This window comes from Phocoena sinus, chromosome 3 (assembly GCF_008692025.1).
Source record: "Phocoena sinus isolate mPhoSin1 chromosome 3, mPhoSin1.pri, whole genome shotgun sequence".
In the NCBI taxonomy this organism is placed as follows: domain Eukaryota; kingdom Metazoa; phylum Chordata; class Mammalia; order Artiodactyla; family Phocoenidae; genus Phocoena; species Phocoena sinus.
In genome coordinates this window covers 1,045,903-1,060,333 of record NC_045765.1, presented here as the reverse complement: position 1 = coordinate 1,060,333, position 14,431 = coordinate 1,045,903, and the positions used below count along the sequence as shown (strand labels likewise).

Sequence of the window (14,431 nt, the reverse complement as noted above, 5' to 3'; positions counted from 1 at the left end):
GTTCCGCGGCCTCCTTCCGCCAGACGATGGCTTTACAGTTGGGGGGACAGGATGGGACGGGGCTGTACGTATTTACACATGTCCGGTGGCACTGTAGACCCAGGAGGGAGATGCAGGGTGGAGGGGGAGCCTAGATAGCTGGGCTTGGGCGGCAGCCGGCAGGGTGGCAGGGGTCAGGTGATGCACCGAATCCAGCACCCAGCTCGTGGTGTCCGTCTGCTCCTGGGCCGAGGTCCAGGAGTGGGTGTCCTGTGTTCCCTCAGCGGGTGGCCGGGCAGCATCCTGAGGGCTTCAGACTTTGGTCCTCCAGCCCTGCCTCAGATGACTGTCCAGCAACCGCCAGTGCCTTCCTCCAGGAAGCGCATCTTCTCAGGGCCCTGGGCCCCCATTGGCCTGCTGGGCTGGGTGATGAGGCATGGCTGGCCCCGCTGCAGGGGTTGGAAAAGGCAGAGGTGCCCCTGACAGGATGGCCCCAGCCTCGGGAGAGAACGCCTGGTCCAGACAGAGGGCAGCGGGGGCGGCCGGGGAGGGTCCTCTGCCCCCAGTCACGGTGGCTGCGCTGCTCGCCAAGAGGTAGCTCTGGGAGTTCGCCCCACGGCCCACGTGGGGAGACAGGCACACAGCGGCCAGAGCGCCGCCCGGGTCTCCCAGTGCGGGGGGCTCCCACCCCGGCCCTCACGGCTAGGCGAGCTGGGGTGGGTCCCCCTTTTCCAGGGGAGGCTGGCCCATGGTGGTGGTGGGCAGCATCCTTCAGCCCCCATATCTGAGAAGGCGCTCGGAAGACCCCCCAGTCCCGCCCTTCTGGCTACTGACGGGGACTGGGGGCGGCTGGTATCTGAGACGCATCTGATCGTGATCCTCCTGGGGGCCGGGTCCCTGGCACCCTGCTCAGCCCCCAGCCTCCTTCGCTGCTGCCGGCTGGCCCTCCACAGGAGGGGCACGTGGTGCAGCCCTTCTCGCGTGCTGCATTCAGGCCCTCAGGCAGAGTCCTGGCGCCTGTCCTGCAGGATGGTGTGTCGGGTGTGAGGGAGAGGTTGCAGTCTGTGTGTCTCAGCAGCGGCACGGTGTCCAAGGGAGGGGAGGGACAGTCGGTGGTGTCCGGGGTGGAGATGGGGCCCCTCCAGCACCTCCTCTTGACTCAGCCCTGCTCCCCCTCCTCCCAGAGAAGGGATGGATGCCGGCACAGGGTCCCCGGCCCCAGGAGCAGCTCTGCAGGGCGACTGTGACTTTAGATCCGCGGGGCGACTGAGAGCAGCCCCGCCCAGAGCTGGGTTCTGCAGGGAGGCGGTGGGCGGCTCTTCGTGCAGGTATGCCAGGGCTCCCCCCTCTGCCTCCTCTGGGACCAGCTCCCTCCAGCACCTGTGGGCTCCAGGGCCCCCGCTCCGAGTCCCACAGCTGTGCTGGACCTCAGGGAGGAGGCCGTGCCCGCACGGAGCCCACAGATCCAGGGCTTCCCGCGTCGCAAAGGAGGTTGAGATCGAAAAGGGCAAGGCCGGGGGCCGGTTGGGCGCCTCCCGGGACATCCTCAGAATGCAGTCCAGGCCCGGCGGCTGGGCGGTCAGCCGGGCCCCGGCCTCCCCTCGGTGCCCCGCCCGCCTCGGCCAGAGCCCTCGCTGCACGCCTGCCTCTCCATGTTCCTTACGAGGATTGCGGGGGTGCTGCGTCCAGACCACCCCCGGCCAGTCCCGGGGTGCTCCAGGCTCCCTACACTCGCCGTCTCGGGTGGGGCTGCCTTTCTGTGGGGCTCAACCACGCCCCTCCCCCGTGCCCCGCGCTGAGGCTGAACAGGCAGGCCAACCGGCTAAACCCTCGTGAACAAATTACTCAGCCTTGCCCGTAATTACAGGCTTCCTGCTCTGCCACGGTTGCCTGCCAATGCCCCCAGCTGGCAGGCTCCGGTCCCCCACGTCGGCGGGCGGGCACTGTCACCTCCCTGCGGCTCCCCGGAGGGGAGGGGAGGGGGTGTGGTGCTGATGCTGGGCCCGGTGGGGTCAGGAGCCCAGGAGGGCACTGCTGAGGACAGCCCCTGCCAGGAGGGTGGTCTCCGCGTGGGGTCTAGGCTGGCACGGCGCCCTCGTAGGCGCCCCCTGGCGGGGACGCAAGGTCCACCCTGCAGCTCACTTTCCTTGCAGAGCCCCCTGGGCACGGAAGCAAGCGCCTACGCAGTGAGGGTGGGGCCCGTACAGGCAGGGCTTAGGCTCAGAGGGCGGGGGCCCGGGTGGGCAGGCGGGTGCTGGGACCACCCTTGGGGCAGCCAGACGGCCCTGGGCCGGGAGAGGACGTTCTGGAAGGCCAGCCCCGGCCCCTATCCCAGGAGGCCGGTAGGGGCGGGGGCGGGGGCTTTCTCCACGGCAGAGTCAGTGGTGGCTACCACCATGGGGCTGGGCACGTAGTTGAAGGGGGGGACGCGGGCGGAGCGGCTGGGGGAACCGTGTCGGCTGGCGGGGACGAAGGGGCCGGGGGCGGGCGCCTTGGCGGGACCCGGCCCGTCCACGTCGCTGCCGAGGAGGAGGGAGGGGGCGCCGCCAGTCGTGGCCTGTGGGGTCACCCAGCTCTCCAGGCTCGGGGACGTGCTCGAGTTGGTCTTGGTAGCCGCGAAGTCCTCGGTCTGGACCACGGCGTCGCTGGTCTTGCGCTGCGGAGGGCCTGTGGGGCCGTCCTCCGGTGAGGAGCCCAGCAGGGGCAGGGCGCGGGGGGGCAGCGTGCTCCGCAGGATGTGCGGAACGTCCTCGTCCCGGATGCGACGCCACGTGGTGCCCGGCGCGGCCTCCCCGGTGCTGCTGCGGGGCGCGTTGTCTGCCACAGGCACGGGGGCGTCGGGCCCGCGGGCCACACTGATGTGAGGCAGGGAGGCGTAGCGCTTGACCGTATCGGGCCGGGCGGCTGGCGTGCGGACGGGCAGGCGAGACGGGCTCTCAGAGCTGGTGCGCCGGGGCGGCCGCTCGCCCAGGCCGGGCCGGGCCGTGGGGGGCCGCTGGGGGGCGGGAGCCTGCCGGGGGGCCGCCCGCAGCTCATCACAGCGCGAGGAGCATAGGAAGACGGCGGGTAGCGCGGGCCGGCCGCGGCGGGGCAGGCCTGCCTGGGCAGCCGGGGTGGCGGCCTCGGCGGCGGACAGTTCGGTGCGTCGGCGGCGCAGCAGGCCCGGCGACTCCTTGATGAAGGTCAGCTGCCTCCGGAAACCGGAGCGGTCGGAGGCCTCGCTGCCGCTGGAGCGGGCGGAGGCCACGCTGCCGCTGGAGCGGGCGGAGGCCACACGCACGAGCCCTGGGCGGCCCCCTCGGGCCCTTGGACCTGGTTCCGGGGCTGCCTTGGCCAGGGGTGGCGGCCCCCGCCTGGTGGGTCTCTGCATGAAGGGGATCCGCACGGGCGACTTCTGTGTCTTGTGCTGCTTGGCCAGCAGGGCCCGGGCGGGAGTCTTGGTTGCGGGGGAGGCCCCGGGGCCGGGCAGGGTTCCTGCGGCCTGGGTGGCCGGGGGTGACCGCCTCGGCAGAGGCTGTGAGGCCGGGGAGGTCTGGGAGGAGCTCGACGAGGGGGTCTTGGCGAGGCGGGCAGGCGGCGTGGCACTCCTCTGAGGGGGGCTCAGCGCCGCCAGCTCCGAGATCTTGCCGGGTCGGTGCAGGCTTCGAGACCGCTGCTGCCCGGGGCCAGGGATTTTGGCGGGGGCTGCTGGCTGCACTGGATTTGGGACTCCCGTCTTTCTCGGCACATTGCGGGGCCCAGGGGCACCTTTGGACTGGGCCCGGGTGGCTGGGCTGGGCATGTAGATCACCGTACGTCCCCGGAGCACGGCTGGCACCCCGGACGCGGCCTTCTGAGTGCCACGTGGCTTCTCCAGGCCGCTGCTGCGCTGGGCCAGAGCCCTGTCCCGTTTCTCTGGCCGCATGGCACTGCCCGCCTGACCCTCTGCCCTTGGCCTTCGACCCTTCCTGTGCAGGGGAAGCTGCAGGGTGGAGCCCACCGACCGCCCTGAGGCAAAGGACAGAACGGAGTCGGACTCAGAGGAGGCCTCGTGGGTGGCTGCCGCCGCTGCCTGGTGTAGCCACGTGACGATGGAGTTGGCCCCCTCCTGGATGGCGCGCCACTCGACGCTGTCCAGGTCTGAGGCATGGTCCGAGCCCGCTGCCTCCTCACTGTGCTCCCGGGGTCCCTCTGCTGGCCTCTTCTCCTGCTGCACCGCTCTGGACTGGCGGCACCCTGGGCCAGACACCTGGGGCCGGCGCCTGGGCACGGCTGAGCCAGTGCAGCGCCGGAGCAGCTCTGCCTCGGCCCGCGGGCGGGGGGCGCTGTCCCGCCTGCCCCCGGGGCCTGGGTCCTTGGTGACCCCTGGCTCACGGGCTCGGGGCCGGCTGGCCACGTGCTCAAAGGGCTCAGGCTCGCTCAGGGAGCTGGCGGAGGAGCTCAGGGAGTAGCATGGTGGCGTCTCATCAGCGATGAGGCTGGGCTGAGCCCGGGCGAGCGGCGCGACCTTGGGCGCAGCAGCCTTGGGCGGCGCGACCTTGGGCACGGCCTGCACCTCCTTCCTGCCACCAGCCGGGTACTCCCTCTTTACCGCGCGGGGGATCGCAGATGCCCGCCGTGGGGGTGCCACCGCTGCTGCCGCGGACGGCTCTTCGTCTGAGTCGTTGCCGTAGAAGCAGTACACGGCCTCCTCGGTGGGCGTCGTGAGGCACAGAGACTGCAGGGCCCCGTCCCCACGTGCCTGGCCTGGGCGGGAGCTGTCCCTGTCCCTGCAGGCGCTAGGGGGCCGGCAGAGGGGCAGCTCCAGCCCTGCGCGGCTCCTGCCAGCCCCCCGGGGCTGCTCTGTGCTCCGGCCCGTGCCCCCCGCCCTGTGCCGGTGCCCAGTGGGCTGCCTGGTGGGGGCAGCACGGCCCGCAGCCTTCTGCCCCTGCGCAGGCCCGCCATCCCCGGGGGGTCCCTGCAGTGTCTCCTCGCTGAGGGAGGTGGCGCTGGAGAAGGTGACCGGCGTGCCCTCGGCCGAGTCGGTGCAGGACTCATCCTCCCGTGCCGGGGCGGGCACCAGCATGTAGACGGGCACGGGCAGGGTGCGGTGGCCAGGCACCAGCGCCGAGGCCACTTTGCGGAGCCGGGCGGGCACGGCCCCACCCAGGCACTCGCGCAGTAGCTCCAGGTCCCGGTCGGTGGATGTTGGCCCTTCGAGGCGGCCGCTGGCCTCGTCCCGCCGGCGGTGCCCGGGGCCCACGCCTCCCGCACTGCTGCGCTCAGGGCAGGCCGGGGGCAGCAGCCGCAGCTCCACGTCCTTCTGCACATAGAGCTCATGCAGGGCCAGCGCGCTCAGGCTGGAAGCACACGAGAAGTTCTCGTCGGGCTTCTCCACGGTGAAGCGCACGCTGCCCGCGTCCAGCTCAGACGGCAGCCGGCAGCGCTCCCGGCAGTCGGCGATGTCCAGGAAGCGCTTCACGTAGCTCTCCCACTGCAGGCTAAACTGGGTGACCTCACGCTCGCCCGGCGGCACGGGAGCCGGCGGGGGCGTCTTGCTGCGGCTCGGTGGCATGGTCTGCCCGGGGCTGTCGGGCAGCTCGCTGGGGCTGACTGTGCCGCTGCCCAGCCCGCTGCACGGATCGCTGGCGACGGAGCTGGCGATGGATGGGCTCTCGAAGCTGCCCAGCGAGCTGACCGAGCTGCAGCGGCTCAGCACCAGCGGCGTCTCCTGTACGCAGTTCTCAGACGAGCTGGATGGCGTGGCGTCCTCCACCCCCAGGCCCCGGCCCCGCTGAGGCACCGGGATGGCCATGGGCAGGGAGGCGGCGCCCGGCCCCTGCCAGGCCCCGTCCAGCCCGGTCTCGCTGGGGCCGGCCTCCTCCAGCCCCTCCAGGGACGAGTCGCTGTCGTCCAGGTCCCCGGCCTCACTGGGCCCTGGGCGGCCGGCCGAGGACAGTGAGGACAGGGAGCTGCAGCGGGATAGGCAGAGGGGCGCCTTCTCCACCTCCAGCTTCTCGGGCACCTTGCTCAGGTCCTCTGCGGGCAGCCAGGCCTGTTTCCGGGCCCTGGGGGCCAGGGACCCCGTGCCCGCTCTGGCGGTGCCCTCAAGCAGCGGCACATGCTGGTAGGTGGGTGACAGCTTGATGGTGCACACGCGGGCATCTGTGGCCGTGGTGTCCCGGGCCTTGGGCTCAACCTGGCCGCTGGGCAGGTTGAGGTCAAGCCAGCTGGGCCGCGCCTGGCCACACAGGGGTCCCTCGCAATGCTCAGCCAGCGCGGCCAGCGAGCAGGGCTGCGAGTGCTCGCGGGGACAGTGCCCGTCGCTGGTGCTGCCGCTGTTAAGACTGTCGTTGGAGAGGCTGGCATGGGCCGCCTTGAGCCGCAACAGCGGGTGAGCCCGGCTGCCGGCCTCTCGCCGCCCCGCCTCGGGCCCCCGGCAAGGGGAGCAGGAGTGCGCGCGGCCCTCCCGTGGGGCCTCCTGCCCGGGATCCCCAGAGCTGAGGCTGAAGCTGTCGTCAGACGAGGTGTGCAGGGCCGAGATGTCCTCCACGAGCCGGTCGATGCGCGCCACTGCCAGTGCCAGCTTGGCCTTGGCCCTGGCTGCCACAGCTGCCTCCCCGCCGGCCTCCTTCTCGGACTCCAGGCCGCCCCGGCGGGCGGGCGGGGCGCGGGCCAGCGCCTGGCCCTGCAGGAAGGGGCTGCCCAGGAAGAGGGGCAGCACGGCGGGGCTGGCGGGCTCGGCAGTGGCGGCAGTGGCTGTGGCCAGGGAGGGTGCGTCGTCATCATCGAAGCAGCCCGAGTCGGAAGCGTAGTCCTGGGCTAGGCCGTCCAGGTGGCGCAGGGGCGGCAGCGGCTTCTTGGAGGCGGCCTCGGCCTCGGGCAGGCCCTGCTTCTCCAGGTGGTCGAGCGCCTGCGCCAGGTGCCGCGCGTCCAGCGCAGCCTCCAGCGCCCGCTGCTTGCGCACGTACAGGCTGGGCGCACAGGCGCTGGGGGAGACGGCGGTGGCCGCCGCCTGGTACTTGGCGGGCCGGTGGGCCAGCAGGTTGCGCAGGGCGGCGGCGCTGCCCATGGCGATCATCTTGTGCTTGGAGTGCACCAGGTTGCGCAGCATGCCCACAGCACCCAGGTCCCACAGCAGCTCCTGGTCCCCGGCGCTGCGGGCCGACAGGTTCCAGAGCGTGCCACATGCGTTGCTCACGATGGTCAGGCTGTGCGACGTCAGGTGCTGCAGCAACGTCTGCAGGCAGTTGTGGTCCCGCAGCACCTGCCTGCGGGGGCCGGAGGGGTGAGGAGGGGCGGGAGGGGTGCGTCAGACCCCCGCCCAGCCCGGACCCCAGCCCACCGGACACCCGCCCGCCGGCAGGACCGTGGCCACGTGGGGCAAGTCAAAACGGAAGGTGCCCAGGTAACATTGCATTTCAAAGGAAGGGATACATTTTTAGTAAAAGCATATCCCAAACATTGAATGCGCTGTACTTGTGTGAAAGCTTTCATTTATTAATCTCAACAAACTATTTATGAAACAATACTAATGTGTTAACAATACTTATTATTTACTTTTTCTTTTTTTTTTTTTTTTCTGCTACGCGGCCTTCTCATTGCTGTGGCCTCTCCCGTTGCGGAGCACAGGCTCTGGACACGCAGGCTTAGCAGCCATGGCTCACGGCCGGACCGGGGCACGAACCTGTGTCCCCTGCATCGGCAGGCGGACTCTCAACCAGTGCGACACCTGGGAAGCGCCTATTACTTATTATTTAAAATGAAATTTCATTAAAACCATCTCATTTTATTTCTTTAATTTTTATTTTACATTGGAGTACAGCTGATTTACAGTGTTGTGTTACTTTCAGGTGTACAGCTGAGTGATTCAGTTATACATGTACATATATCCGTTCTTTTTCAGATTTTTTTCCCATTTAGGTAATTACAGACTATTGATTGGAGTCCCCTGTGCTACACAGTAGGTCCTGTTGATTTCCTATTTTATGTATAGTAGTGTATAGTATAACTCGTTTTAGGGCACCTAAATCTTGTGATATTTGGGATATACTAAAGACAGACTTCTGTTTGCTTTTAAAAATACTAAGCATTGTTTCTTAATTATTGTCATTACTAGTAAATAAATGTTTTAATTTACATGGTAAGATCTTTAGCACAAGTATCTCCCATGCAACATTCGGGAATATACTAAAGATGGTGTTTTTAAAAGAAAACAAAAATCTAAGTATTGTTTGTTAATTATTAGCATAATTAGTAAATTAATGTTTTAATTGACAAAGTCTTTAGCACAAGCATATCCCATGCAGTATTTAGGATATGCTTTTTCAAAGTTACGTGTTTTCATTCATCTGACGCATTATTTATAAGTAGTATTAACAAATAATTTTATTTATTTTCATAAAGAACACATTTTTACTATTATTTAGAAAATAACGGGGTTTCTGTTTTTTTTGTTTTGCAGTACGCGGGCCTCTCACTGTTGTGGCCTCTCCTGTTGCGGAGCACAGGCTCCGGACACACAGGTTCAGCGGCCATGGCTCATGGGCCCAGCCACTCCGCGGCATGTGGGATCTTCCCGGACCGCGGCACAAACCCGTGTCCCCTGCATCGGCAGGCGGACTCTCAACCAGTGCGCCACCAGGGAAGCCCCTATTACTTATTATTTAAAATGAAATTTCATTTAAACCATCTCATTTTATTTCTTTACTTTTTATTTTACATTGGAGTACAGCTGATTTACAGTGTTGTGTTACTTTCAGGTGTACAGCTGAGTGATTCAGTTATACATGTACATGTATCTGTTCTTTTCAGATTCTTTTCCCATTTAGGATATTACAGACTTGATTGGAGTTCCCTGTGCTACACAGTAGGTCCTGTTGATTTCCTATTTTATGTACAGTAGTGTATAGTATAACTTTTAGGGCATCTAAATCTTGTGATATTTGGAATATACTAAAGACAGATCTGTTTGCTTTTAAAAATACTAAGTATTGTTTCTTAATTATTGGCATTACTAGTAAATAAATGTTTTATTTCACTTGGTAAGATCTTTAGCACAAGTATCTCCCATGCAACATTCGGGAATATACTAAAGATAGTGTTTTTAAAAGAAAGCAAAAATCTAAGTATTGTTTGTTAATTATTAGCATAATTAGTAAATTAATGTTTTATTTAATTGATAAACTCTTTAGCACAAGCATACCCCATGCAGTGTTTAGGATATGCTTTTTCAAAGTTATATGTGTTTTCATACATCTGAAGCATTATTTATTAGTAGTATTAACAAATTATTTATTTTAATAAAGAACACATTTTTACTATTATTTAGAAAATAATGCTTTTTTCTTTGTTTGTTTTTGTTTTTGCAGTACCCGGGCCTCTCACTGTTGTGCCCTCTCCTGTTACGGAGCACAGGCTCCGGACACACAAGTTCAGCAGCCATGGCTCACGGGTCCAGCCGCTCCGTGGCATGTGGGATCTTCCCGGACCGCGGCACGAACCCGTGTCCCCTGCATCGGCAGGCGGACTCTCAACCAGTGCGCCACCAGGGAAGCCCCTATTACTTATTATTTAAAATGAAATTTCATTTAAACCATCTCATTTTATTTCTTTACTTTTTATTTTACATTGGAGTACAGCTGATTTACAGTGTTGTGTTACTTTCAGGTGTACAGCTGAGTGATTCAGTTATACATGTACATATATCTGTTCTTTTCAGATTCTTTTCCCATTTAGGATATTACAGACTTGATTGGAGTTCCCTGTGCTACACAGTAGGTCCTGTTGATTTCCTATTTTATGTATAGTAGTGTATAGTATAACTCATTTTAGGGCATCTAAATCTTGTGATATTTGGGATATACTAAAGACAGGTTTCTGTTTGCTTTTAAAAATGCTAAGTATTGTTTCTTAATTATTGGCATCACTAGTAAATAAATGTTTTATTTACTTGGTAAGATCTTTAGCACAAGTATCTCCCATGCAACATTCCGGAATGTACTAAAGATAGTGTTTTTAAAAGAAAACAAAAATCTAAGTATTGTATTTTAATTATTACCATAATTAGTAAATCTGTTTTATTTTAATTGATGAAGTCTTTAGCACGGGCACATCCCATGCAGTGTTTAGGATATGCTTTTTCAAAGTTATGTGTGTTTTCATACCTGAAGCATTACTTATTAGTAGTATTAACAAATTATTTATTTAAACAAAGAACACATTTTTACGATTACTTAGAAAATAACGGGTTTTTTTGTTTTTTGTGGTACGTGGGCCTCTCACTGTTGCGGCCTCTCCCGTTGCGGAGCACAGGCTCCAGACGCGCAGGCTCAGCGGCCATGGCTCACGGGCCCAGCCACTCCGCGGCATGTGGGAATCTTCCCGGACCGGGACACAAACCCGTCTCCCCTGCATCGTCAGGCGGACTCTCAACCACTGCGCCAACAGGGAAGCTCCTATTACTTATTATTTAAAATGAAATTTCATTAAAACCATCTCATTTTATTTCTTTAATATTTATTTCACATTGGAGTACAGCTGATTTACAGAGTTGTGTTACTTTCAGGTGTACAGCTAAGTGATTCAGTTATACATGTACATATATCCTTTCTTTTTCAGATTCTTTTCCCATTTAGGTTATAACAGACTATTGATTGGAGTTCCCTGTGCTACAGAGTAGGTCCTGTTGATTTCCTATTTTATGTATAGTAGTGTATAGCATAACTCATTTTAGGGCATCTAAATCTTGTGATATTTGGGATATACTAAAGACAGATATCTGTTTGCTTTTAAAAATACTAAGTATTTTTCCTAATTATTGGCATTACTAGTAAATACATGTTTTATTTTACATGGTAAGATCTTTAGCACAGGTATCTCCCATGCAACATTTGGGAATATACTAAAGATGGTGTTTTTAAAAGACACAATATTGTTTGTTAATTATTAGCATAATTAGTAAATTAATGTTTTATTTAATTGATAAACTCTTTAGCACAAGCATACCCCATGCAGTGTTTAGGATATGCTTTTTCAAAGTTATATGTGTTTTCATACATCTGAAGCATTATTTATTAGTAGTATTAACAAATTATTTATTTTAATAAAGAACATTTTACTATTATTTAGAAAATAATGCTTTTTTTTTTTTTTTTTTTGTGGTGGGGTGGTACACGGGCCTCTCACTGTTGTGGCCTCTCCCATTGCGGAGCACAGGCTCCAGACACACAGGTTCAGTGGCCATGGATCACGGGCTCAGCCGCTCAGCGGCATGTGGGATCTTCCTGGACCGGGACACGAACCTGTGTCCCCTGCATCGGCAGGCGGACTCTCAACCACTGTGCCACCAGGGAAGCCCCTATTACTTATTATTTAAAATGAAATTTCATTTAAACCATCTCATTTTATTTCTTTACTTTTTATTTTACATTGGAGTACAGCTGATTTACAGTGTTGTGTTACTTTCAGGTGTACAGGTAAGTGATTCAGTTATACATGTACATATATCTGTTCTTTTTCAGATTCTTTTTATTACAGACTATTGATTGGAGTTCCCTGTGCTACACAGTAGGTCCTGTTGATTACCTACTATGTATAGTAGTGTATAGTATAACTCATTTTAGGGCACCTAAATCTTGTGATACTTGGGATATACTAAAGACATATTTCTGTTTGCTTTTACAAATACTAAGTATTGTTTCTTAATTATTGGCATTACTAGTAAATAAATGTTTTATTTTACTTGGTAAGATCTTTAGCACAAGTATCTCCCATGCAACATTCGGGAATATACTAAAGATAGTGTATTTAAAAGAAAACATAAATCTAAGTATTGTTTCTTAATTATTAGCATAATTAGTAAATTGTTTTATTTTAATTTATAAAGTCTTTAGCACAAGCAGTATTTAGGATATGCTTTTTAAACGTTATGTGTTTTCCTACATGTGAAGCATTATTTATTAGTAGTATTTACAAATAATTTTATTTATTTTAATAAAGAACACATTTTTACTATTATTTAGAAAATAATGCTTCTTTTTTTTTTTTTTTTTTTTTTTTTTCAGTTTGCCGGCCTCTCACTGTTGTGGCCTCTCCCGTTGCAGCGCACAGACTCCGAACACACAGGCTCAGCGGCCATGGCTCACGGGCCCAACCACTCCGTGGCAGGTGGGATCTTCCCGGAACGGGGGACGAACCCGCATCCCCCTGCATCGGCAGGCAGACTCTCAATCAATCACTGCACCACCAGGGAAGCCCTGCATTTTTATTTTTAATAATTTAATTTAAAATTCAGTATATCCCACGCAATATTTGCGATATTCTTATACTTTTTAATAGCTATGTATTTTCATACATTAGAAGTATTACTTATTATTAATGTTACCTAGTATAGGTAATAAATAGTTATGCTAATGAAGAATAAGCATTGTTTTATTTATTAATGTTGCTTAGTGAATAACATTTTAGTAAAGAACAAGTAATTATTATTATTTAGAAAATTATGTATATGTTAATGTTAATTTACAATTAGTACAAGTATATCCCGTGCAGTGTTTGGGATGTATTTATACTAAAGATAGTACTTTTAAAGTAAACTGAAATCTAAATATTGTTTGTTATTAGCATTATTAATAAATAAGGTTTTATTTTAATTGGTAAAATCTTTAGCAAAAGTATATCCCAGGCGTTATTCGGGAGGTATTTATACTTTTTAATGGTTACGTATTTTCATACGTTAGAAGTATTACTTACTGTTAACGTTACCTAGTAAGAAGTTAATATGTATGTTAATGAAGAAGAATCTTTGTTTACTACTTAGCGCATAACAGTTTGAAAAAGAACAAGCATTATTAATATGACTTAGAATGCTACGTATATTTTTACTAAGTTAATTTAAAATGTGGTATGAGTATATCCCAGGCAGTATTGGGGACGTATTTATACTAAACAACAGTCAGCGACCGGGGATGCATCGTGCCGACCCATTCGCAGGTGGACGGGGTGAGGCTCCCCGTGGTTCAGCGCCAAGGGGGAGCCGCCATCCCCACGCCAGCTGCTCCTGGGCTCCACCTGCCCAGCACCCTCCCCCGTGCCCCCTGCTGACCTGTAGTCCTCACGGGTGGCGATGAGGCTGGACACGTTGCGCAGGATGCCGCCTCCACTCTCGATGATGGCCAGCGAATTGCTTTGGCACTTGTAGGTCAGTGTGCTGACCAGGAAGCCCAGGGCGCCGTCCACCTGGCAGATGGCGGCCTTGTTCTCCGTGCTGTGCGCTGAGAGGTTCCACAGGGCGCTGAGCACGCTCTTCAGGGTGGACTCCTGGGCACAGGGCAGGAGCAGGAGGGGGTCAGCGGCGGGTCCCCAGCCCCACCCACCCCCGCGCCCCTCTCCCTCGAGGCGCCGGCACAAGGCCCCCAAATGCCTCTTCGAGTAGAAGTCAAAAGTAACACAACCAGGGGCTTCCCTGGTGGCGCAGTGGTTGAGAATCCGCCTGCCGGTGCAGGGGACGCGCGTTCGTGCCCCGGTCCGGGAAGATCCCACATGCCGTGGAGCGGCTGGGCCCGTGAGCCATGGCTGCTGAGCCTGCGCGTCCGGAGCCCGTGCTCCGCAACGGGAGAGGCCACAACAGTGAGAGGCCCGCGTACCGCAAAAAAAAAAGAAAAGTAACACAACCGGCCACAGGCAAGATCTTTTGGGTTGGAAGCCCCCGGCCTGGACCCGCTGCCAGGCGGCGGGCTGTCCATCGGGCTTGACTTCCCCCCAAGGTGGCGAACTCACCACCTGCTGCCGGTGCCTCCCAGCCACGTGGCTGGCAGCCTGCAGCCGTGGCCCCCGCCACCCCGCCCAGTGCCCACCTTGGAGGCTCGCAGGACGCACTGCATCAGGGCCGTCATGCTGCCCACCTCCCTCAGCACCTTCTTGCTGTTGATGTCCGCCCTCCAGGACAGGTTGCGCAGAATGCTGGACACCACCTGGGCGAGTGCAGGGCAGGCTGTCTGGGCCCGGGCCAGGCTTCAGGGTGGCTCACAGGGCCCACCCGCAAGCCCCACGGCGGCAGGTGGCAGAGCCCAGGGTTGCCCCCAGCCCCCGGCAGCACCGCAGCCCCCCGGGTACCTGGTGCAGCTCCTCGCTCTCAGACGCCAGCTGGGCCACGATGGCCTCCATGCAGCCCCGGCGGGCGCACAGTGCGGCCTGTGGGGTGACACGGGAGTCATGCCATGGCGGGGGGTGGGGCGGGGGCACCTGCCGCGTTGACTGAGCACCTACTATGTGCTGGAGCTCGAACCCCACCCCCCACCCCATCTTCACCACCACAGCGGAGGGAGAGCACTCGCCCTGTTGCTCTGATGAGAAGACTGAGGCTCCGGCAGGTGCAGACACCCTGCCCAGGCCCAGAGGCCCCCACTCCACAGGGGCGGCAGCAAAGGGGCCGAGAAGATGGTGGCCTGGACCCCAGGCCTCAGTCTCCCCGCCTGTCCCCGCCTCTCAGTGC

The 14,431-nt window shown here is 57.2% G+C and overlaps 1 protein-coding gene across 1 annotated transcript in view; it reads right to left on the bottom strand.

The window, feature by feature from the left end:
- Window positions 1-1,400: 1,400 nt before the first annotated feature.
- Window positions 1,401-14,431, bottom strand: part of APC2 (APC regulator of WNT signaling pathway 2) — a 28,335-nt gene continuing 15,304 nt past the window's right edge. Inside the window, 4 exon segments of the mRNA XM_032626185.1 lie at window positions 1,401-7,208; window positions 13,043-13,257; window positions 13,794-13,910; window positions 14,053-14,130. Of these exon segments, the coding sequence (XP_032482076.1) occupies window positions 2,306-7,208; window positions 13,043-13,257; window positions 13,794-13,910; window positions 14,053-14,130 (5,313 nt within the window). The 3' untranslated portion in view covers window positions 1,401-2,305.